At 34.6% G+C, this 26,103-nt stretch overlaps 1 protein-coding gene across 7 annotated transcripts in view; it reads left to right on the top strand.

Moving 5' to 3' along the window:
• Window positions 1-26,103, top strand: part of PHIP (pleckstrin homology domain interacting protein) — a 130,617-nt gene that overhangs the window by 87,232 nt on the left and 17,282 nt on the right. For all 7 annotated transcript variants that reach the window (XR_002344074.1, XR_002344075.1, XM_021092177.1 and 4 more), the window contains 12 exons: window positions 2,741-2,881; window positions 6,158-6,234; window positions 8,641-8,872; window positions 11,349-11,468; window positions 13,100-13,207; window positions 13,909-14,033; window positions 14,164-14,246; window positions 16,560-16,671; window positions 16,852-16,913; window positions 19,625-19,780; window positions 21,043-21,163; window positions 24,939-25,064. Coding sequence is in view for 5 of the 7 variants with exons in the window: in XM_021092177.1 (XP_020947836.1) it covers window positions 2,741-2,881; window positions 6,158-6,234; window positions 8,641-8,872; window positions 11,349-11,468; window positions 13,100-13,207; window positions 13,909-14,033; window positions 14,164-14,246; window positions 16,560-16,671; window positions 16,852-16,913; window positions 19,625-19,780; window positions 21,043-21,163; window positions 24,939-25,064 (1,463 nt within the window). In the remaining 2 variants the exon portion in view is untranslated. The remainder of the gene's footprint in view (window positions 1-2,740; window positions 2,882-6,157; window positions 6,235-8,640; window positions 8,873-11,348; window positions 11,469-13,099; window positions 13,208-13,908; window positions 14,034-14,163; window positions 14,247-16,559; window positions 16,672-16,851; window positions 16,914-19,624; window positions 19,781-21,042; window positions 21,164-24,938; window positions 25,065-26,103) is intronic.

Raw genomic sequence — 26,103 nt, forward strand, 5'->3', positions numbered from 1 at the left:
GAGGAGCACTGAGCAAGACCTAGATTTTTCTTTTGCTTCCCTTCCCAAGTGCAATATCACCACCCAACACACTTGTGAAACCAGAGCTGAACATATTCAGATATTCAAAATAGCATATTATTCTGAGAGATAAGAGAATATTGGAACTTTGATGTAGCAACAAGCTGTTTTGGAGAGGGTTCTATTAGAGAAGTTGGGATGAGATGTGTCCTTGAAGTAGAGAACTTATTGGATAGGTTGAATAGAAGAAGACTATGAAACACTGAAGATGAGTTAGTAAGCTGGAAAGCCTACTTGAAGAAATCTTCCAGAATGCATCATGAGATAAATTGATGGAGAAAATGTAGGGATATGTAAAGAACAAATATACATCTGTTTATGTAAGGTGCATGTGTATATCTACATAGATAGAGATTAGATGTACGTAGTAGAGAATAAACATTCTTTAGTCTTCAAAAACAAAATACACCGAAGGATGAAAGAGTTGAAAAAGTAACGAAACAGAATTTCCTGGAATTAACCTCTAGCTGAGCAAATGCGCAGTGTGCCACCTAGAATAAACAAGGAAAAAATAATATAAAATAAAAAATTTAAAACCTGAAGTACATGATAGATTTGAAAACATCGAAAAGCGAATATTCTGAAAGCTTCTGGAGAGAAAAAGAGAACCACCTTAAAACGAAAATGACTAATGTTAGAGTTTGATGCTAACAAAGTGGATTCCACTGAGACTACAGCTAGGAAAGTTAAGAGGAAATTAAGGAATCGCACCTACATTAAGAAAATTGTTTGCAACCATAACATGGTAGTTCTTATGCCAGTTTCTTGTTGGAATAGTGACTTCATGCTGAAGCCAAGTTCAAGGGATGGAAAATCACCTGTAAAGATGGCAGTGCAAGTGTGGAACCATGTAGCGTAAAGCTCTGAAGCATCCTGCCACGGACTTGTCTAACTGACAAGCCCTGGGTGCCTGTCCCTCCAGTTTGTGTTGGAACTGTCCCTGTGGACTGGTTTGAGGTGGTATTTGCACCTTTGCTTCAGTCATCATTACAGCTGAAATAAATAAAGTCTGTTTGTGTGCACCATGAAGCTTTGAATCAAAGTCTTCTGAGGACAGTGTGGTTTTCAGTGTCAAGTATGTATCAAAGATGCTCACCATGTTAGTATGACTCCTAATAGCAAAAATAACCCATTAATGGAAGCAACTGGCTTCACAGCTCAAGTGATTATCCGGAGCCATCCAGGCCAAGTTAGTGCCAGCTCTGCACCCTTTCTGGATTGCCCCACAGTTTACATTGCTTGCAAGTTTGCTAAGCTGAAGGAGAAGGTTGAACGATGTTCTGGAAGGAAGCTTCTGAAAGATGGCCTCAAATTCTGAAAAGGTGGTGGTGCTGCCTGCCTCTCTTGATACAGTTCCTGGCAATTCCCCATGTGTGCTGAGAACTCCTCTTTTTGATTGCTCTCCCCTGGGTCATTTTATTATTCATGACACAAGAGAGATGTTTGCTGTGGGTGTCACCAAAGCAGTGGACACGAAGGCAGCTGGAGCTGGCAAAGTCACTGTGTCTGCACAGAAAGCTCAGAAGGCCAAATGAACATTATCCCCAATACCTGCCATCCCAGTCCAGGCATAATCACTGGTGGAAAAACCATTGGCTTGTCTCCACCAGCCATTTAAGTTGAATAGTGAAAGAATGGTTAATCATAACAATGCATCATAAAGCCTTGAAGGAGGATTTTCCCTTGTGGCTCAGCAGGAACTTGACTAGTGTCCATGGGTTCAATCCCTGGCCTTGCTCAGTGGGTTAAGGATTTGGTGTTGCCTTGAGCTGATGCATAGGTTGCAGATGCAGCTTGGATCTGGCATAGCTCAGATCCCTCATTGCTCTGGCTGTGGTGTAGGTGGGCAGCTGCAGCTCCAATTTGACCCCTAGCCTGGGAACTTCCATGTGCTGCAAGTGCGGCCCTAAAAAGCAAAAAAAAAAAAAAGAAGAGACATAAAAAAAAGTGTATAATTAATAGGTTCAAAATTACTTTCTGTCACCACTTTAAAAATAGTGTCCCTTTTGTTATTGTATTATTTATTGTATGATGCATTGTATGTATATGTCTGGTGTCAGCCTCTTTTTATGAAAAGGTAATTTTTAGTATTTTCCCTTTATTTTTTATATTCTCAAATTGGGGGTTTTTTCAGGTGTAAATTCTTACGTTGAGTTGGTTCATCTCTGAAACATCTTGGACTTTGAATTATTTTGATTATTCTTAGTTTTCTCATCTGCTGCAGAAGACTTTTCCCACATTTCAGCTGCAGCAGAAGAGAGAGCCAGTCACCTGGTATCCAAGCTTCATGGTGATAGGTTAATTTTGTGATCATCATTTGGTTTTCTAGTTTGCCTCACAGTCTGTGGTCTTCTTTCCTATGTCTGTTTTATATGTTTGGTGTGAGTACAAGAGAATTCATTGTTAGCCTTATTCCATTATTATGAGTCCTTAAGTCTTCCCCACTTAAATCAGAAAAAAAATGTTTATAACTTGTCAATCATAAGGAATTTCAACATATCACAAACCTGTGCTTTAACTTAAAAACTTATAAAAATATTTGAATTGGTACTATAATCTAGTCTACATATGTGATACCTTAAATATGAATGGGTTTTTTATAATTAAAAAATAGAACTTTTAAAGTAAAAAGCATGCTCTTTAAGTGTACTGTAAATAAATGTGATTTACTTCTTTCCAGAATCATGCTCATGAGCATTTCCTGGATCTTGGAGAATCCAAAAAGCAGCAGGCAAATCAACACAATTATCGTACGAGATCTGCATTGGAAGAGACTCCTAGACCTTCAGAAGAGATAGAAAATGGCACCAGTTCTTCAGATGTGAGAGCTCAGCATATTCATACATTGTTTCCATTTGTACTTATTTAGTTAATGTAACTTTTTTTGTTTGTTTGTTTTTGTCTGTCTTTTCTAGGGCCGCTTCCCTGTGGCTTCCCTGTGGCTTATGGAGGTTCTCAAGCTAGGGGTCTAATCGGAGCTGTAGCTGCCGGCCTACGCCACAGCCACAGCAATGCAGGATCCGAGCCGCGTCTGTGACCTACACCACAGCTCACGGCAATGCCAGATCCTTAACCTACTGAGCAATGCCAGGGATCAAACCCGCAACCTCATGGTTCCTAGTCGGATTCGTTAACCACTCTGCTATGACGGGAACTCCAATGTAACTTCTTATTCTTTGCATTCATTGCTATATCTATAGATATAGCTCAAACATGATTATTTCTAGGTCTTAAAATGATAATGATAACTGAAGACTTACTTACTGTGTGTATGTTCCAGGCATGGCACACGTATTGATAGTCTCAAGTCCACCAAACAAATGCATATGAATTAATTATTCCCATTATGAAGGCTTGGAGGTTCAAAGATGTTTAGGTGACACACTTTCCTGACTATTAAAGAGTAGAGCAAAGATTAAACCCAGGTTCCTTTCACTCTTAAAGCCAAACTTTTTAAGTGGTACCTTGAAGCTCTAATTTATGGACTGTAACTAATTGATAGACACTTGACAGTTTGCATTAGTTTTTAATCTCTGTACCAGTTTATAGCTTTCTCAATGTAATTTTTTAAAATACTCCTTATGTATAATTATTTCCATAAGTTTCACTGTCCCAACTAAATTATATATTCTTTGAGCAGAGGCAGTCAATTTGTAGTCACAAGTCAGTCCTACTTAGCACTTAGAGCTGTCTTCTTCCTTCGCCCCATTCTCCCTATCACCCCTTCACCCACATTTATGTCAAAGACTGTGGGATCTGAAATACTAACAACTAAACATTTTTTAAGTCATGTGGTACTTTGCAATATTAGGCATATATAGGGATACTCCACATATATTCTCTGTGGACAGAGCAATATTAACTCAAACTGTGTTAATATTTGAGTTGTGTGAGTGTATTCTAACTGTAATTTAAAATTAGTCTTCAGTGGCTTTAGGCCCTAGTAAGACCAATCTGGCAAAAAGGTAAAATATACTCATTATGTTAACTTGACACATGACAATTTAGGTATACCACAAAACAAAATATATGTGTGCTAATTATTTGCATTTAGTAGTTCTCTATGTTTGAAAGATGCAGTATTATTTTTCTAAATATTAAGCTTCTATAAAAATTTTAACATGATTTAGCTCATTAAAAGATGTATCTCCAGATACATCTGCTACGTAAGAAATTTTACTAAATCTTTTATTTGTCTGTAAAACTATTTTGTTTACACCTTAAATATGTAGAGGGGAACAATGAGAACAGAATATCGCCTTGGGCACAACATATTAGTTAAAAATGAAAGAATCCTGGGGCTTTTGGTTCAAATATTTTGTACTTCTGTATAATATATCTTTATTTTGTAATTTTATATTTAGAATGTAGAAGTATGTTGCTGTTCTCCTCCTTTAAAGAAGTGATATACTAGAAGTGGGAAAGATCAGACCATTTGTGTAAATTTTTTTCAGTTATACTGAGCAGGGGTTAAATTTGCTAAATAAAATTTTTCTACTGGATTTTGATCTTTTCATATTCACTTAGTTTTCAAAGCTTTGTAGAATAGTTATATAATACATTCTTCATTTTTAAGAGGTCAAAAGGGAGAATTTTTCTCCCAAAATATAATATTCATCTAGTAAAAGAATGTATCCTATTATCCTCATGAAAAATGATTTGAATATGGAGTTCTCATCATGGTGCAGCAGAAACGAATCCATCTAGGAACAGTGAGGTTGCGGGTTCTATTCCTGGCCTCGCTCAATAGGTTAAGGATCTGGCATTGCCATGAGCTGTGATGTAGGTTGTAGATGCAGCTCGGATCTGGCATTGCTGTGGCCGTGGCGTTGGCTGGCACCTCTAGCTGTGATTAGACCCCTAGCCTGGAACTTGTGGCTGTTTGTAACACTGTAACCATTCTTGTGTAGAGTGGGTCTAAGCATCAAGTAAAATGATCTGAGTTCAAGATAGGCTTTGTTGCATAATAATTACGGCCTTGGATAAATTTCTTAACCTTTTTAAGCTTTCATTTCTTTTATTTAAATAACTATTTCCTATCATCAGCACTGTTTTGTTTAGAGCAAATAGGATGATATATACAAAGTGCTTAGAGTAATTTCTGATCATAAGTAAAAGCTTAATGTGAGCTACTGTTTTTATTAGAGCAAGATTTTGTGGGAAAAAACACCAATTTTTATAAAGAAAATGGCTTTACAGGTGGTATCCTATGTTGACCAGTGAATATTACTAAAGAGAAACACTATTTGGGTAGTTTTTAATCCTCTATTGTGTATATATATATATATATATATATAAAATAATAAGAGTTAGAATATCCTCTTTTATGTGATAAAGCTATTTTAATAACAATAATAATATATAAAAGTTATTACATATAAAAAAATAAAATTGTTTATTCATTCAAAAAAAAGTTATTACATATAAATTATCTTGATACAGATACATAATAAAATAATAATAATAAAAAGTTCCTGAATTTAAGCTTTTTTCTTTTTCTTTCTTATTTTTTCCTCTTTTTATGGCTGCACTTGCAGCATATGGGCTTCTGGGCTAGGGGTCTAATCAGAGCTGCCCCTGCCACCCTACACCACAGCAATGGCAGCACCAAACCCGAGCTACATCTATGCTTTCAGCAACATGGGACCCTTAACCCACTGAGCGTGGCCAGGGGTGCATTCTCATGAAGACAGTGTCCTTAACCCTGCTGAGCCACTATAGGAACTCCCTAAATTTAAGCTGCTTAAAGCCTCTATGGAAAAAGAAAATGTAAATTTTTACCAAGAAGTAAAGTTGATTTCAACTCTTAATATCAACCAGTTAGAAGATGTGTTAGAAGGCTTAAAAAATTAATCCATCTAAGAGATTGCTTTAAATCCAGTATTAGTAAGTATTATATCTTTGGATACACTTAATATTTTGACATATTTAATAATTTTGTAAAAATGAGACCTTTGTTTTATAGTTAACTTAAATCAAGTTTTGATATAAATATCACAATATGATTGATACTATTAGGTATCAATGATATTTTCTATAATCATAAAATGTAATTCTGTAAAACTGTACAATAAAATATGTACTCATTATCTCTTAGGAAGGTGAAGTTGTTGCTGTCAGTGGTGGAACCTCTGAAGAGGAAGAAAGAGCATGGCACAGTGACGGCAGTTCTAGGTAATTTAATAAATTTTTATTCTTTTACATGTAATGTAAATTTTATAGGAAGATGAAGGTTCTTTTCTATCAGAAACATATATCAGTCTCTTTGGGTTTAAAATTGGTCCTTCAGAGATTTTTTTGTAATTACATAAAAGATTTTTTTCTTCGCTACTAGAAAACAATTTTTGATTATTTCAACTAGATCTATAAAATGACACTTTAAACTTTTTCTTAGTTGATATTTTATCTTTTGAATGCTATTATATTTGTAACACTGAATCACAAGCAAGTTTGAAGACTGGTTTTGAAAAATAGGCATTAAATTATGGAAATAGTGAGATTATATAGAATTAACTGTCTTTTGTGAAATTTGTTGAATGCTAATAATATTTTCTTCTAGCAGTGAGAGTAAACTTTCCCTTTTTCCTGTTACTCTCACACCACTTACCACATAAGTAAGGATTTCTTCAGCTCCTTGTACTGGTGGTTCGCATTGTTATAGGGCTTAATGGCCTTGGCCAGTCTTGGTCTTAGTAACAAGAAGGGGTAGAACCTTTGGGAATAGTAATTATGTTTAGCCCCTTATACTTACTCTCCAGCAATACTAGCTCCTAGAATTGCCAATGTAACCAAGATGCTATAAAAATTCTATACCTCTCATTATCATGGACTTTCCTATTTCCAGAACAGTGACTCCCAGTAATGATATACAGATGTTCATCGTTATGTCTGGTAGTTTTCTGTATTTGAAACAGAATGATAAAAGAAAGCCTCACTTTCTTTCCTCAGTGATGCAAATAGACCATCCACAATAAAGTGAACATTGCAACAAAACAAGTCACACGAATTTTTTTCCCAATACATGTAAAAGTCATGTTCACACTATTGTTTTCTATTAGCTGTACTATAGCATTACATCTTTTTTTAAAAATGATTAATTTAAAGATAATACTATTGGAAAAGTGGCACTGGTAGACTTGCTTGATGCAGGGCTGCCACAAACCTTCAAATTTTGAGAAACACAGTATCCACAAAGCGCAATAAAACAAGGTATGCCTGCATCTCAAACCATGAAACAGCATAGAGGTTCTTGTTTGGAAAAAGCAGGGATGGGTTTAGCAGTTGGGCAAATTGTGGTAAAGAACGAGGGCCTCTAGCGTTTGTAGTCTGCTGGCAGCAGCAGCAGAGTTTCTGTAAGAGCTGAGTGCTCCAGAGAGTAGCAACTGATTAGTATTTGGCAAGTGCCGTTTACACTGACCATGGCTGGGCTTAGTGTAAGTAAACGCTGCTAGGTTAAGGTAGCTTATTCTTGGATAGATGTTTGCTTTGTAGACATGCTCCCATCTATCCAGAATAGTGTTTGGAAAGATTTTTTAAGTTCTTTGAAATCATTTAAAATTTTAAAATGAAGTCATGAAATTATAGCAAAAAACACTACGATTATTTGATTCTTATCTGTGATGATTATTCTTGGGGCAATAACAGGTAAAAATGCCCATAAAACATTTGGGCCAGAAAGATGATGAGGTAGTAGAATAAATGCCTTCAATGTTATCAGCAGTATTTTTAGAGGAATGAGGGCATATGTCAGTAAATCTAGGCAACCTAATTATTTTAACATAGTGTAACTTAGATTTCATTAAGGCATTTATATTTTTAAAGCTGTAAAATCAAGTAATTAAATACTCTCATGTACTAAAATTAAAACAAGATAACAAAATCAGATTCTTTATTTTGTATCATCAGTTTAGTAAAACTTGGTTCTCTTGAAGGTAAACTGAAAAGAAATGGCAAACATGGTTGGTATTGATACATAAAATACACTCTTTTCCTGAATCATATTACTCTTTGAAGCTGATAAAAGATGAACCTAGGTGCTAAATAAAGTTGGCAGGCACCATCTCACTGGGCAGGAACACTTTTGACCCGCCATTCCATATCCAGCTACCATGGGAGATGGGTGCCCCTGTCAGGTGCCCATGATTCCCTCAAAAAAGGAATCCCTGCACTTCTTCCTCAGAGTTGATACTTCCTGTACTCTCTACAACTAGCTTTCTGCTGTTGCGAGAAGTGAAAGGGACCCTCTGTTCCTTATTTTTGTGTACCCTACAATATTTTGAACATATGTAGCACTCAGAAATCTCTGTTTTTGTTAAAATCATAGAAGGCACCTAAGTTCATTGTTTAATTAGAGCTACGACCTTATTCTGAATTTTTTGGAGATAGTTAAATAAAGTTAACACTAGAAACTTTAAAGAAAATGTTCAGAAGATGGGAGTTAAAAATTAGGAAATATTTTTAGTTCATTTTGTATGTACCATTCTGTTATTACTTTTTTTTTTATGATCTTTCTTTACATTTTCATAAAACAAACTCTTAAGTATATCTTTCTGTATATCTTTTAAATCCTTTTCCTTCTAGTGACTACTCCAGTGATTATTCTGACTGGACAGCAGATGCAGGAATTAATCTCCAGCCACCAAAGAAAATTCCTAAGCATAAAACAAAGAAAGCAGAAAGCAGTTCAGATGAAGAAGAAGAATCTGAAAAACAGAAACAAAAACAGATTAAAAAGGAAAGAAAAAAAGTAAATGAAGAAAAAGATGGACCAGTATCACCAAAGAAAAAGAAGCCCAAAGAAAGAAAACAAAAGGTTGGTATATACCTAGAGCTGTTTAACTTTTGCTCTATATATGTATAATATATAAATGTTTTCCATGAAAATAAAGCACACCTTTTTATTTTTTTAATTTGATTGAAGTATAGTTGACTGACAATGTGATAATTTCTGCTATACAACGAAGTGATTCAGTTATTCATGTACACACATCCATTCTCTTTCAGATTCTTTTCCCACATAGATGATCACAGAATACTGGATAGAGTTCTCTGTGCTATACAGCAGGTCCCCATCGGCCAGTCATTCCACATACCTCAGTGTGCATGTGCCAATCCCAAACCCCAGTCCACCACCCACCCCCTTTGATAACCATAAGTTTGTTTTCCAAGTCTGTGAGTCTTTTTTTGTTCTGCAAATAAGTTCCTTTTTTTTAGATGCCACATATAAGTGATATCATATGATGTTTGTCTTTTACTAACTTTACTTAGCATGATCATTTCTAGGTCCATCCATGATGGTGCATATGGCATTATTTCACAAAACACCTTTATTTTAAAAGTGCAATTGTTCAGATGTACTAGCAAGTAGCAGTAGAAAAAACATAGAAGTACAGTAATAAAATACGTTAAGATCTATTTAGTTTATTCAAGTTTTTAAATGTTTAGCCTGTGAGAGTATTTACTTACAGAATTCTAAGTATTGAGCATTTAATCTTATGAGCAGATTTTTCTTGACAGTCCAATGAGATTTATTTAGTTATGTAAAAAGAAAATGCTATAGGTGCTCCCATTGTGGCTCAGGGGTAACGAACCCTGCCGGTATCCATGAGCATGCAGGTTTGATCCTTGGCCTCACTCAGTGGGTTAAGGATCCAGCATTGCTGTGAGCTGTGGTATAGGTCTCAGATGTGGCTCAGATCCTGCATTGCTGTGGCTGTGGTGTAGGCTAGCAGCTACAGCTCCGCTTCGACCCCTAGCCTGGGAACTTCATATGCCATGAGTGTGGCCCTAAAAAGACAAAAATAAATTAGTTAAAAAAATGCAATTTTTGAAATGCTATAAGACATATAGTTTTGTTAGTCTCTTAATTGTCTTTACCTATCAGCCATCTTATTAACTATTATGCTGAAAATACTGCTATGATAACAAGCCTTCATTAACTTACAGAGCATGAGAGCTATCATTAGATGGTCCTTAGGTCAGTAGTATTGGTTTGATCACTGTGTCTTTAGTCTGGATAATTTGAGACAGAGAAAGCAAGAGATAAATGTTATGGGAATAAGATCTCTTCACTCTTTAAAAACCAGAGCTGTTTAACTTTTGCTCTAAAGTAAATGTAATACAAAGGACATGTTTTCTGTTCCCCATAATGCTGTAAGTTGGAAGCACATTTGGTTAAACAAATACAAGATTTTAATCTCTGCCATTTTTAGAATTAAATAGAAGTTGCTATTTGTGGAATTAAATATTAGGGAGACTGTTGGGTCTTCAGAGAGCTTTGAAAATTTTTAAGAATACATCTGTCCTTAAGTGTTTATTCTATTCTATCTGTATCAGTTGAGCTCTTATTTGTTTCAGCTTTATAATTATGAATTACTTTAATTTGGATTCCACAGCCTACTATTCTTCTTGTCACCTCCTTTGCTTCTGTCTGGGACATATTTACCAAAAAGAATACCACGCATTAGCTGACAGTGTTTATCTTTTTTCTTGTCAGTGATGATTAATGTAGGCTGATTCATTATTTTACAGAGTAGACAGATTAAAGAAAACTGTTTTAGCCATGTATCTGGCTAATGAGGTATACTTTTTTTTTTTTTTAAATCTCAAGACAGTTTTGATGAACTTTCGAGGTTTGCAGTGTTATGTGACATAATTGTTTTGTTCCAAGAGTCTAGTTTACTTCACCTAGTCCCCTTTTAGGCGATAATTATCCAAAACCTAATACCTTAGGTTCCTTCATACATGCCACATTTGGATCCAATGTTATTGTTTGTCATATTTTAATTTCACCATTTTGATTGAGGTATTACCACAGGGTCTTTCTGCCACTCAATTTTTGTGGGACAGATATTAAGTAGCATAAGGTTAGGATATTAGAGGCTACTCCCTGTAATTTGGATTTTGTTTACTTGGTTTGTTGTGAGCCTGTCAGTCTAACAGTAGACCCAGTTCTTATTCCTTGGTCATCTTATCTCAAGTAAACACAGTCATACTTCCCTTCTTATACATAGAGTTTTCGAGCTGTAAAATAACTGAGACATCACTAATTAGCTGATATTTATTATATCTGAAAAAAACAGTTTTTTCCATATGATTAATTCTGTTTGAATTAATTAAATAATCTTATTCCCAGAATAAGGCTTTTAATACTTAAAGAATATACATTTTGTAGAAAGATTCCCTTCCCCCTTTTATTTATTTAACGACCTTTGTAGTTATTTTAAAGGGTAGATTGGTAGATGAATGTGTTTATGTTAATATTACTTTATATTTTTCTAAATTCTTAGAGATTGGCTGTAGGAGAACTAGCAGAAAATGGCTTAACATTAGAAGAATGGTTACCTTCAACCTGGATTACAGATACTATTCCTCGAAGATGTCCATTTGTGCCACAGATGGGTGATGAGGTACTTTTAAACTTTAGTATTCTTTGTTTCATTCAAGTAACTTTAAATATTTCTTAATAGCTCTTGAAAGAGAACTCTGGAAAGTTGCAGCAGTTTTACAAAGTATCTCATTCTGCATGTTTTGTAGCTATATATGGAAAAAGGGAAAATTAGGAGAGCTTTAATGATAATCTTTTTTTGAGACTACTGTACAAATTGCAATAGCAAGTTAAATATTTAAGAGAATAGGAGTTTTGTTGGCATTTTAAAAACTAGTATGTATTTTCAATAAGAGGATTTTATTTCCAGCATTCTTTTTCCTAAAGTAAAAAAATTTATGTGGTAGAGGAAAAACAAAGTTTAGCATTTTATTTTTAATTTTATTTCATAAGAGTATTTCATTTAAATAATGTTAATAATTTCTTAGATCTTTGAAAAATCTGTTATCTTAGAATTATAATTTTTAAGAAAATATGATTGGCCATCATTTTGGACTATGTTCTTGTGATTTTGAAATGAAAATATAAGATATTGGACCAAAATTTTCACTCAGAAGTTCATATCTCCTTATTTTATACCTAAATGTTAAGAGGCAGGGTTATCTGGTGTCCAGTAGATTCACAGTAACTGGCTAAGAATTAAAGGCTTTTTTAGCAGAGCACACTAATTCACAATAGACAATGACAGGTGGCAGTTGACAGTGAAAAAAAATAAAACAAAAATGCTTTAATGCAAGAGTAGATAACTCTAAAGTTCCAGGCAGCTGAAGCAGTAATAAAATTAATGAATAGAATGAATGAATCTAGGCTATCAGGTATCCCAGAATGTTACTAAAAACTTAATAGCATTTTTTAACAGGCTCACCTATTTTTTAGTAGTGGGAAGAATACTTGGTGTCAGACTGCTATGTTCATGTACCAGTTCTACCGTATGTAGTCAGGAGTCATTTAAATTTGAATTTATAAAATGCAGATAGGAGTTCCTGTCATGGCTCAGCAGTAACGAACCCAGCTAGTATCCATGATGACACGGGTTCTATCCCTGGCCTCACTCAGTGGGTTAAGGATCTGGCATTGCATTGAGCTGTGGTGTAGGTTGTAGACGCAGCTCAGATCCTGCATTGCTGTGGCTGTGGTGTAGGCTGGTAGCTATATCTCCGATGCAACTCCTGGCCTGGGAACTTCCATATGCCGCAGGTGCGGCCCTAAAAACATAAAAGGTAAATAAATAAAATGAAGGTAAATATATGCCTTGTTCTCTGTATAAGAATAAAATATATGTGAAAATATATTCATTTTAAAATTTTCTGCATATGTACAAACCTCTTGCTACAAAAGTAGGTGAACAATAAACTTAAGCATGACCCCTCATTACACCTTACTTTATTGTGAGACATAAACTTATTTTTACTCTAAAAATTAAATGAAGAAACCAAAAAGCCAAAAAATAACTGCAATTAGACGACTTTGGTTTATGTTTAAGTGTCAGTAGGACAACTGAGGAAAAGATGGAAGAAAATATCAAAATATTAGCATTTCTTTTAATTTAAAGGACATTAACTTCTTTCTACAGTTTTAGCTTTCTACAGTTTTCATCTTGGGTTAAAAGAAACACATTCACATTTTTCAGTTATAACTTTGTTAACTTTTTAGGTTTATTATTTCCGACAAGGACATGAAGCATATGTTGAAATGGCCCGGAAAAATAAAATTTATAGTATCAATCCCAAAAAACAGCCATGGCATAAAATGGAACTACGGGTATGGTGTTTATAACTTACTAGCCCTAAAAGATGCAGTTATAGAGAAAAATTGTATTGAGTGTTACTAAATTTCATTATAAGAAACTATCACAGGGAGTTCCCCAGTGGCCTAGTGGATAGGAATCCAGTGTTGTCACTGCTGTGATGCAGGTTCAGTCCCTGGCCCAGGAACTTAAGCATGCCACGGGGGCAGTCCAAAAAGCAAAGAAAAGCTGTATTATGAAGATACCTTTTTAATTGAAACTATCTCAAGGAGTAGATGTTTAATTTTCAAAGAAACATAAGATTGACCAAATTTATATTTTCCTCTAGTTTTATAAGTTGGCTACACAAATGTAGTTATGGTGAGAATTGGACATTAATATCTAAGGCAAACTTCATCTTTGTAAATTTGAAAATGTTTCTAGATTTATTAGCAGTAGTTTAAAATTATTTGCAGATCTTTGGAACTGTATAGGAAAATTCTTATTTCAATGAACTTCCTTTTTCTTTCTTTTCCTGTTTTAATTGAGATAGAACTTGCGTATTAGCATACTATTAAGTGCACAGATCTTAAGGACACAGCTCAATAGATTTACATGTATACAGAGTAATCACCTAGATCAGTATTAAAATGGAAAAAATTTTAAATTATTTATAACAGATTATTTTGTGATTTATTTCATGAAGGTGATTTCTTATTTTCTATATTTTCCTCAGGAACAGGAACTGATGAAGATAGTTGGCATAAAGTATGAAGTGGGATTGCCTACCCTTTGCTGCCTTAAACTTGCTTTTCTAGATCCTGATACTGGTAAACTGACTGGTGGATCATTTACCATGAAGTAAGGACTGTTGAAAGAGGCAATGGTTTTTTAGTATTGTAGATTGTTTTTCAAGATTCAGATAAATTTGAATGTCTTTTTGGTATTTGTAGGTATGTGACCTAATTGATTTGTTTCTGTTTGTAATTAGGTACCATGATATGCCTGATGTTATAGATTTCTTAGTCTTGAGACAACAATTTGACGATGCAAAATATAGGCGGTGGAATATAGGTGGGTAATTTATATGGAAGCCTTAGGTATTTATTTGTTTCAGCTAATAGATGATTTAGTATTTTTTATAATGTAGATATAAAGATAATTAGAGAAATCTTGCCATTTGGAGGAATGTTAATAGCAAAGTAGAATTTTTTTAAGTTTGTTTTTTTTTTTTGAATGAAGATACTTTTAATCTAGTTGATGCTGTAATTCCAAATATTTTCTCTTTTACATTTCATTATTGTATATAAGATTGTTTATAGCTATTCTTTTAACTGTTACATGTATTGAATTAAATTTTTATCCAAAACTATTCATGATAGAATTCAAAGTTGAAGCAAAAGAAGTCTTCAGTTCAAAATATTTAATAATTTGGACTGGAACTATAAAACTAGATTGACATTTTTCTTTTATTGTTAATTCTGTTGAAATTAAAATTAATATTGTAGAAAAGACTCAAAAAAACTAAAAAATTCATAATATTTTTCAGGTATTTGAGGTGCATTAATTTTTTTTTTTTTTTTTTTTTTTTTTTGTCTTTTTGCCATTTCTTGGGCTGTTCCGTGGCATATGGAGGTTCCCAGGCTAAGGGTCTAATTGGAGCTGTAGCTGCCAGCCTGTGCCAGAGCCACAGCAATGCGGGATCTGAGCCATGTCTGCAACCTACACCACAACTCACGGCAACGCTGGATGCTGGATCATTAACCCACTGAGCAAGGCCAGGGATTGAACCCGCAACCTCATGGTTCCTAGTCGGATTCGTTAACCACTGAGCCACGACGGGAACTCCTAAGGTGCATTAATTTTTGTATACAAATGGGTGTGCTATTCACTAGAGTATTTTGAAAATTTCAGACAGGGCCACTCTGTCATCTTCCAGAAGAGTGTAATACCTGTATGGCATATTGGGACTGAAAAAGCACAGCATTTGATATAGCATTTCATCCTCCCTCCAGTGCCATCAGAAGGCATTAATGTGATTTATCATTTCTTTTTGGTCTTGGTAAATTTAGGAATTTATATGTGTGCTATAAAAATTAAAAATTAGGGAAATGCAGGTCATCAAAATTAGGAACAAGGGAGTTATCAAAAAAAATTTACATCCCATGTACCATTGCTCTGGAAGCTTTGAAAGATGGGTTCCCTCAAAAAAGGAATATACCAAGAAAGAAAAAGACATGGAATCTCTGCAGGAGATAGGAAATCCAGAACAGGAAAGAGCCAAAAGGAATTCCCAACAGAATTCCTGTCAACAGAAGTCACAGCATAGCGTCCATCTAACAAGTCTCTAAAACAACAAGTCCAGAAAACATCCTCCAAGAGTGAAGTGGTGTGTGTGGGGGGGTATGCATTGAGATGTAATACATTGTATTAGGTATCATAAACAGTCTAGAGATGGTTTCAAGTCTAGGTGGTGTGCGTAGGTTGTATGCAAATGAATGTTATTTTATACATGGTAGTTGAGCATCCACAGGTTTTGGGTATCTACAGGAATCCTGAAACCAATCAATCCCCCACACATATTGAGGGGTGCCAATATGTCTTTATAAACTTCTGGAGAAGAATCACCAAGTTCTGTGAAAGCCAAGAAAGAGGAAAGCATGACAAAAAGAGAGGAGTAGTTTACAGTTTTTATATTACACAGAAGGATGCTGAGAAAATAGCTATTTTAGGGTCTTTGAGGAAAGCAGTTTCAGTAATATGACAATAGCTGAATGCTGTTGGGTAAGAAAGATGTGAGGAGTGCTGTCTGGGTTACAAAGATTACTTGGTTTTGTTTCATTTTTATTTGTTTCTGTAGGAAAGGGAAAGTGAGTCTGTAGATGAGTGTCAGTAATTTAAGGGTGATTGAGACAAAGGAAGGCAGGTTGGATTTTTGTGTTTGTTTTGTTTTTAGGCTGGAATCTTAATTGTTGGTTGGAGAAACTTGCCTACGGAAAGTAAGGAATTAAAGATAGATTATAAATATTTGTTGAGAAAAATTATCTAACTGTATTTTTATTTGAATGAAAAATTTGTGCATATTCCTAATGATGAATTTAAAATGCTAGATTGGTAAAAATGTTTGAGTGAATTTTTCCTTGCCCTAATAAAATGTAAAAAATGGTACTGAAAAGTGATAAGTCACACTGCAGGTGTGCTTATTAAATAATTTTTTCCCTGATTTTATTTATTTACTTCTTTATTTTGGACTGTATAAGTCATTTTTCATGTCTCCTAAAATCATATAGGCAGTTTAAGTATCTTAAAGGTATACTTTGGGGAAAAGGAGTAACAGCAGCAGCAGTTCATTTCAGAGTTAATGAGGTGGCTTTTATTCTTGCCCAGGTGACCGATTCAGATCAGTTATAGATGATGCCTGGTGGTTTGGAACAATTGAAAGCCAGGAACCTCTTCAGCCTGAGTACCCTGATAGTTTGTTTCAGTGTTACAATGTTTGGTAAGGAACTACTGTATTTTGGTACAGTCTGACTTGCTTTGAATGTTTTCCCCTTCTGTTAATAAAATGATAAAGATAACTACCTTTAAAGACTAAACTAATTATTTTACAATGTGATTTTATTAAAATTACAATATAATGTTTAGATTTTTTTAATGTAAAGATTTTCCTTCCTTTAAGCTGGGACAATGGAGATACAGAAAAGATGAGTCCTTGGGATATGGAGCTTATTCCTAATAATGGTAAGTGTATGTTGGGCTTTTTGTGTCTGTATTATGGATTTAATTGCTTAAATAAAAAGTCAATTGGCTAACTTGCAACTACAAAGAGTTCTTAATGAAGGCCATGTAGAAAATATTCATTCCGCAAATACTTACTACACATCTGTTATGGGTGAAGGAGGCATAACAGCAAACAAGATGGACATAATCCTTGACCACTTGGAATTTATAGTTTAACAGGGAAGATTGAAATTAATTACAGCAAAATATGGTACCGTTTGGCTAATCATATATTCACTCTAGAAGATGAGCACTTGGGAGTAAAGATATTTTTGTAACTCCAGCAGAATACTTAGCGTACAACTTAATACTCAGAGTTCAGGCTTTTGAGTGAGACATAGATTCATGTCCTAGCTCTGCTGTGTTTTGTCTCTGCTATCTTGGCAAGTTCATCTCCAGCCTCCAGATTCTTAGGATTCACCCTTTGAAATTATATAAACTAATATTCCTTACAGGGCTGCTATGAGGATTAAATTATATCATATGTGTAAGTGCTTATTATAGAGCCTGACACACATGTAAGGGCTCAGTGAGTAGGTAATTATAATTAATAATAACTGCTATATGGCCTGACACATTACCTTAGGATTTGGGAGTTAGCCTTAGGCAGCAAGTATGACATCTGAAACTGAAAAAAGACTTCTAATGTGGCTGAAGCCTCAAGATTGCATTTTCTATTTTGTTGCCCAGTTTTGTTTCAGTTTAAAAAAATACAGTATACAATTGTATATGCCTAAAAAGGTTTAAAAGGATATATTCCAGATTATTAATAATGATTACTTATAAAGGGTGGGGATATAAGCACTTCCACAGACTGTCTTTTAAATTATTCTCTATTTGATTTTTTAATAGTACGTTACTTTTATTATCAAATAAAAATAAAGAATTTGAAAAACAAAAAGGAAAAAATTTGACTTGTAACATAGTAGAAATAATGATTTATAAATGCAGTTACTTTCTAGTTATTGTATTCTAAAAAGTCAAAGAAAAGATAATGTGGGAAAAGTAAAACCAGTCTGGTAAATCTTAGAAATGAGAAAATGGTCATGCTGATGTTCCAAAACTAGTCCTTTCTAGAAATTATCACTGTGAAATACCAATACCAATAGTGTGTTTTTGCATCTCATTGCTAAGTTAAGAGCTTTTTAAAACTATAAAATATCTTAACTTGTATTACATGGCTTATCTTCTGGTTTCATTTCTCTCCTTTGTGAGTGAGGTTTGAATTTGAAATCAGATCAGACCTTTGGGAATATGCAAGAAATGAAGCTAATTGGTGTTGTAATGCCTGAGGTAGTTCTTAAAATGAATCAGTGACAGTAATACTTCTTATTTCCTACATAAATATATTGCTCTGTGTTGGAGGGGTGATTTTTGTTGTTCTATTTGGATACACATATATATGCATTCATAGAGTTTAGTTATATTTTGGGAAAGGAAGAATTTTGTAAACAAATGGCATATTTCCAAATTTTTCTCATATGAATTCTAGTTCAAAGAAAAAGTTGTTTGGCAGACTTGTAGATTTTTTTTTTTTTTTTTTTTTTTTTTGTCTTTTTGCCATTTCTTAGGCCGTTCCTATGGCATATGAAGGTTCCCAGGCTAGGGGTCTAATTGGAGCTGCAGCTGCCAGCCTACACCACAGCAGCGTGGGATCCAAGCCGCGTCTGTAACCTACACCACAGCCCATGGCAAAACTGGATCCTTAACCTGCTGAGCAAGGCCAGGGATCGAACCTGCAACCTCATGGTTCCTAGTCGGATTCGTTAACCACTGAGCCACGACAGGAACTCTGGCAGACTTGTAGATTTTATGTCACCACCATCCCCTAATAATTCTCTTAAAGGTTCTGTTAAAAATTCAGGCATGCAGAAAGCATACCTTCGACATTTAAGAGCAAAAAACATATGAATCATCTGTCACTATTCATAATTATTCTCTGTTCCTACATTAAAAAAATAAAATAAAAAACTGAGGCTTTGATTGAAGTATTTCTGAAAAATACCACTTTAGTTGAGGTTCACCTGGTATATTTTATTGAAGTTAATGTGGAGATTATGAAATGACTAGAAAACTTTAAAATTTGCATCATTTAATAGGACTACTTTCTCCTTCACCTGTAGCTGATAATAGAACAAGTTGTCAGGTATAATTTGGGGGAAGTAGTTATGTACTCATGTATTTACGAAGTAAATGTTTTAAAGAATAAATTTTACTGACCTTGAAACATACTTCCCTTTAATGAAAATAAAGAATATACTTAACCAAATCTTTACAAAATTATACTTTAATTTTATGTCAGTATCAACTCTGTTATTTATTTATTTGTTTATTTATTTTTGTCTTTTGTCTTTTTAGGGCCCCACCTGTGGCATATGGAGGTTCCCGGGCTGTGGGTCGAATCGGAACTGCAACTGCCAGCCTATGCCACAGCCACAGCAACGTGGGATCTGAGCCATGTCTGTGACCTACGCCACAGCTCAGGGTAACGCTGGATCCTTAACCCACCGAGCAAGGCCAGGGATCAAACCTGCAACCTCATCATTCCTAATCGGATTCGCTTCTGCTGTGCCACAATGGGAACTTCTCAACTCTAAGTTCTAAAGGTAACTTGAATATTAGTAAATTGCACATATTTTCTCTAAATCTGCTTTTCTTACTTTGTATTTCAGCTGTATTTCCTGAGGAACTAGGTACCAGTGTTCCTTTAACTGATGTTGAATGCCGATCATTGATCTATAAGCCTCTTGATGGAGAATGGGGTTCCAATCCCAGGGATGAAGAATGTGAAAGAATTGTTACAGGAATAAACCAGTTGATGACACTAGGTAAATATAGTAACACATGAATATAGATAGAAAAAATTTGCCAGAAAGCAGAGGAAAAGGGGAAGAGTACTACTATTCAAGCAGTTTTTTTCTACAGTATCATAAGTCTAATATTTTTAAGTGGAATTTTGTTTTAATGAGATATTACATGGAACTCAAATATCTAAAATAGTTATAAATGGGATTGCTATAGTTGAATTTCAGAATGAGGGGCCCCAGAAATGCCAGGGATATGGTTGAAAAATCTAGATCCTTCAGAACCTATTTTAAGAATCCTTGACATATATTCAAGTTGACATGATGTGAATTGGTGGAGGAGGGCTGATAGCTGAATTGTAATTATATGGGTAGCTATTACCAGTTTTCCTCTGAAGTTGATGTACATATACACAATGGAGTATTTGTAAAGGGGAAGGAGAGGGAACTGCTTTGCTTCATTTAAAAAAAGGAAAAAAGAACAGTGGCCACAACACTTGATTATCTGAACTGTGAGCACCTAAAGTATCTCTAAACTAGTGTGTTGGTTTTACTAACTTACTCTTTCAGTAAGTAATCAGCTTCAAAGAGTCTATGGGAGAAATTAACATCAAGACATTGGAACCACATATTAGATGATATTTTCATCTGAAGTCTTTTATGAGATGGCAACACTTTATAAATTACAGTCTCAATACTGTCTTAAATAATTTTAGTAATTTTTATGTCAAAACAGTTACTGGACTGCCTGTTGTGACTCAGCTGGTTACACACTCCACTGCTGTCCATGAGGATGCAGGTTGGATCCATGGCCTTGATTAGTGGGTTAAGGATCTGGCATTGCTGTGGCTGTGGCATAGGCCAGCAGCTGCAGCTCCAGTTCACTGCCTAGCCTGGGAACTTCCATATGCCACAGGGTCAGCCCTAAAAAGCAAAAAAAAAAAAGAAAAGAAAAGAAAAAAAAAAATAGTTGCTGTCAAACACATAACAGTAGATTCAGGAATGACCAAATTTTAATTATAGTAATATATATGAATGTTCTTTAATAGGTCAGATTTATATATTACCTTTTATCTCTTTTCTTCTAAGAACTCTATAACAAATACTCCTAGAATTTTGCAGCATAAATGTAGACAAAAAGTGAGGCTCTGTGTTAGCTAAACTGTATGTATTTTCTATCAAAAGACAATGCTAGACCAGTGGTTGTGTGGATTAATACTTAAGGCTTAATTCAAGCAGAATTGTAATACAAAAATAAATTTGTAAACTTAATTTGCTTATCTTAGATATTGCTTCAGCATTCGTGGCCCCTGTGGATCTGCAAGCCTATCCCATGTATTGCACTGTCGTGGCCTATCCAACGGATTTAAGTACAATTAAACAGAGACTGGAAAACAGGTTTTACAGGTTAGAACACTTTGCTGCATAATTAATACCAAAAGAAAGCTAAAGGTTCTTTTCACCGTTTTACTGATCTTCTGTAGCAGTGCTTCTCAAACTTTAACATGCATTCAAATTACCTTGGAGATCTCATTAAAAATGCAGAATCTGACAGGGAGAGGGAAGGAGTGGGATAGACTGGGAGTCTGGGGGTAACAGATGCAGACTATTGCCTTTAGAATGGATAAGCAATGAGATCCTGCCGTATAGCCCAGGGAACTATATCTAGTCACTTGTGAGGGAACATGATGGAAGATAATATGAGAAAAAGAATGTGTGTGTGTAAATATGTCACTTTAAGCAGAAATTGACAGAACATTGTAAATCAACTGTAATAAAATTTTTTTAATAAAATGCATATTCTAGTTTAGTAGGTTTAGAGTAGGACCTGAGATTCTGCATTTCAAACAAGTTCCAGTCTTGAAATGTGCTGCTCATCTGTAGACCACACTTACAGTATGACTCCTAGATACAAATATGAATTGATGATCACTGTCTTCATGTTGTATTTCAGACAGCAATCCAGTGTATTTCATTTTCCCCTAAGCATCATATTGAAATATTTGTTGATGGGTTTTTCATAGAGTAATATAAAAATTGTATATTTTCTTATTTATTTAGCGCATGAATACTTCTAAAATATGAAATTGGGAAAATTTAAGATACTTTTCATAATTGTAGGTTAGCTTGAAATAAAACTAGAATTTAAAAAAGATGTCACTTCACTTAATTTGCATCTTCTGTTTAACAGTTTTGATAAACATTGAGTTCTAATTTTGGTCACACCTTATAGGTTTATTTGCCTAAAATGTCTTATCAAAAAGTGAGATTAGGAGTTCCCTGGTGGCTCAGTGGGTAAAGGATATAGCATTGTCACTCCTGTGTCTCTGGTCATTGCTGTGGTGCTGGTTCAATCCCTGGCCTGGGAACTTTCACACGCCACAGGCGTGGCCCCCTCAAAAAAGTGAGATTAAGTCTGTTGTTTTCACGTAGCAAAATCGTACTTTGTTTTCACATTTTTTTGAGTTTTGCTTAGCAAGCCTGCAAGTGTTTTAAATAATACTGTATTAAAATCTTGTTTTTGTGACCAGTTTTATGTTACTGGAGTTCTTTATACTATTATTTATTTAACTTAGGGAAATTTTTCATCATATTTTGTATTCATATTTTCAATGTAAAGTGTGCCTTTAGTTCTTTTTTATTACTTCAATTATAATTCTAATTTGGTACTGTATGTACCTGGCACTGAAAGCACCATTCGTTATTCCTTACTAAAGTAGGGTTTCTCAACAAAAGCGTTACTAACATCGAGGACTGGAAAATCGTGCATTGTGAAAGGCTGTCCTGTGCCCCTCCTCTTCAAGTGCCTAGAGCAGCCTCTAGTTGTAAAAACCAGGTGTCTCCAGACATTGCCAGATGTCTCAGGCTGGGCAGAATCAGTTGACTGAGAACCATTGGGAATAAAGAAAACTAAGATATGAGACTTCAGGTTCTGAAGGTTTTTCTGATCTTATTGGGTATTTCTGCCGCTGCTTCGTTATTAGTATTTGTCAGAAGCGTTGAGGTGCAAAGGAAATCATCTGTGAAATGTACCTCCCCAGCCATCTTCCCCTTGAAGCACACTTAAATGAATCTTTTTCCACATCACATGTTAAAAGGTCAGAGCAAAACAAAGAATAAATTCTTAACTATATCCTTTTTCCTTAGATCCCTAAATTGTTAAACCTTAGGAGTTAAACCTAGTGCTTTAGAGATGGAAAAAGTCATGGAAGTATAAGAGTGAGAAAATTTTCTACATGCTAGTTGTTGGACTACATCTAGAAAGATAAACTTCTAGCATCTCCTGCAGTTGTTAGAAATATACTATCACAAATAAATTCTCCTCAACATGATAATTGCTAAGATGTATTATATTTCAATATACATTACGGCTTAATAAAGCTTTTCGGCATTAGCCTAGCTGAGTAACCAGTATAGGAAAAAATCTTCTGGAACACAGTTCTTACTTAAATTAGAAATGGCCTGTTTTCAACCAGCTAATGGAATTGTAGACCCGAGTTATGTTCTTATTTCATGATAATAATGCCTTTATGTGCTATTTCACTGTTGCAAGCTTTTTTTTGCTTCTTCGCTCATTGGCTTTAGACTTCTTACAGTTTATAGTTTTCTTCTCTTAAACTTTCTGGTTTAGTCTTTTTCTTCTTTTTAGGGCCTCACCCATGGCATATGGAAGTTCCCTGGCTGTGGTCAAATTGGAGCTGCAAGCTGCAAGCTGCCAGCTTATGCCATAGCCACAACAATGCCAGATCTATGCCAAATCTGTGAACTATACTGCAGCTCAAGGCAACGCTGGATCCCTAACCCACTGAGCGGGGCCAGGGATGGAACCCACATCTTAATGGATACTAGTCGGGTTTGTTACCACTGAGCCGCAATGGAAACTCCTAGTTTCAGTCTTTTTTTGAACCCCTAATGCCTTATTTTATTCTTATTCTTACTTAATTTCTATAAAGTACTCTGAAAACAGGCTGTGATTCTATTATTAGAACCTATTGTAAGAGCTTTATAGGAGTTCCTGCTGTTGTGCAGTGGGTTAAGGATCCAATCTGGCATTTCCACATCTGTGACTCAAATTTGATCCCTGGCCTGGGAACTTAAATATGCCATGGGTGCAACAAAAAAACCGTAAAAATAAAAACCACATACTAAGAAATTTCTTTTTAAAATGAGCCTTATAAATGCTATTTGAAATGCACAGAAGCTTTTTGAATGCTTCTTTGTCCACAGGTTTATATAATATGTTTTTAATTCCATATGATTGTTTTCTGTTCACACATCAGTAAGGTTTTCTGAATATTTTCTTCCTTGTTTTAAGTGGGACCACATATTAGATGATATTCTAAAAATTGTCTTGAGTTTTCTTTTTTATAGATATAAAATATTAAAACATCAAAATTTTAGTACAGTTAACTCTTGAACAACATGGGTTTGAACTGCACAGATCTTCTTATATGCGGATTTTTTTTTTCAATAAATACGTACCTATAGTAGATCTGTGGTTGGTTGAATCCATAAATGCAGAACTGTGGATATCGAGTGCCAACTCCAAAGTTGTACTCAGATTTTAAACTTCAAGGGGGAGTCAGAACCCCTAACTCCCCCATTGTCCAAGGGTCAACTGTATTGTCAATTCTATTTAAAAAAGAAAAAAATTATTTAGTTAAGGTTTTTGTAAACTAACATGTCACCATGTTTTCATATTTTTGTGTGTCATAAGTAGGCCATCAGTTAGCTTTTCACTTTGACATGTCATTAGGTTACCAGTATTAGAATTAGATTGAAATTGCTTATTTCCTATTTAATGTAAAAAGTTGGATATACTTATTACCAAAAATGACACCATGCATGAAAGGAATATGTAAAGCCAAAACTTAAACTTTCACTGTTTCTCTTCTCCTGGTACTCTTCTTACAATTTATCTTCCTTTTAGGAAGGCCCTTTTGATAGTCTAATGTATCAAATCCAGACATTTTCTGTGCAAATACATAATGTTGCTACTTCTTTTTTTTTTCTCCTAAAGATGAGGTTCTGTTTTTCGAAAACAGCTTTTTAAAGTGCGAGTTTTATAACTGATTAAAGACTGCAATTGTGAAAAGTCAGAATGTCTTAGTTTTAAAAATGTTTGCATATGTTTCTAAATATATAGAGGTTAATAAGACTTCTGCATTTTGTTTGTTTAAAGGCGGGTTTCTTCCTTAATGTGGGAAGTTCGATATATAGAGCATAATACGCGAACATTTAATGAGCCTGGAAGCCCTATTGTGAAATCTGCTAAATTTGTGACTGATCTTCTTCTACATTTTATAAAGTGAGTTATTTTTCCACACTTAATTATATTACTGTAATAACTACTGGCAGTATTTTTAAATCAAAAATGTCAAAACATAGAATACAGTCATTTTTAATGCACGTGTCACATGCGGTTCTGAATAAACATAGTCCACTCAAAATAGGAAGCATATAATGTCTTTGTCTAAAGAAATGGCACATTTTATTGGCTGATAATCGAAATAATAGAGACTGTTTTATAATTGTGTCTTGAAGTTAACTTTAGAAAACATGGATCTTTTTCTAAATCCAAGTTTGGATAATTTAATAATAGGCTTTTATTGAATGTGTAATGTCACACCTAAATTAGCCCTTCTTCTAAGTCAAATAATCTTACAAATGGAAGAGATCATTATCTGGAATTTACAATTAAGGGAAATTGAATCTTTTACAGGTTAACATGTTTAATTTTCACAGTAAATGAGTGTCTGCCATTTGATTTGAGAACCTTGCATCTTAACATTATATTGCTCTTGTCAAGTTTATGAACAAGTATTAAATAGGTCAGCAGGAAACTGAATTTAACATTCAAGGTTCTTCTTCAAAGTCAAGTTTACCTCCTCATTCATTAATCCCATACTAAGACAAAAAAATATATATTAATTTGACTACATTATCTGATGTTAACATAGGAAAGAGACAAAAAGCAAGGGACCATTGAAATTATTTTAACATGTGAATAACAACACACATTGTGCCTTAAAAATATTAATTCAACTGTAGATTGACTGCTGCAGCTGACCAAGTAAGAAGTGATGGAGGCTTAATTTATGGAAGTGGAAAAGAGGCAGATGCAGAGAGATTTTGAAGGTAGAATGACAGAACTTGGCCAACTATTGGGTTTATAAGGAGGAGGCAAGGGAAAGAATAATGAGAAACCATGCATTGCTCTGAGAATTTTTTCTTTTAAGTTAAAAAAAAAAAGAGAGGAAAGTGACAGTTATGTTTAGATGTACAGAATTTTAGATAGTAACAGAAATCTCAGGAGAAGAGTCAGACCAAATTATAGGAATCTGGAG

Source organism: Sus scrofa, chromosome 1, assembly GCF_000003025.6.
Source record: "Sus scrofa isolate TJ Tabasco breed Duroc chromosome 1, Sscrofa11.1, whole genome shotgun sequence".
In the NCBI taxonomy this organism is placed as follows: domain Eukaryota; kingdom Metazoa; phylum Chordata; class Mammalia; order Artiodactyla; family Suidae; genus Sus; species Sus scrofa.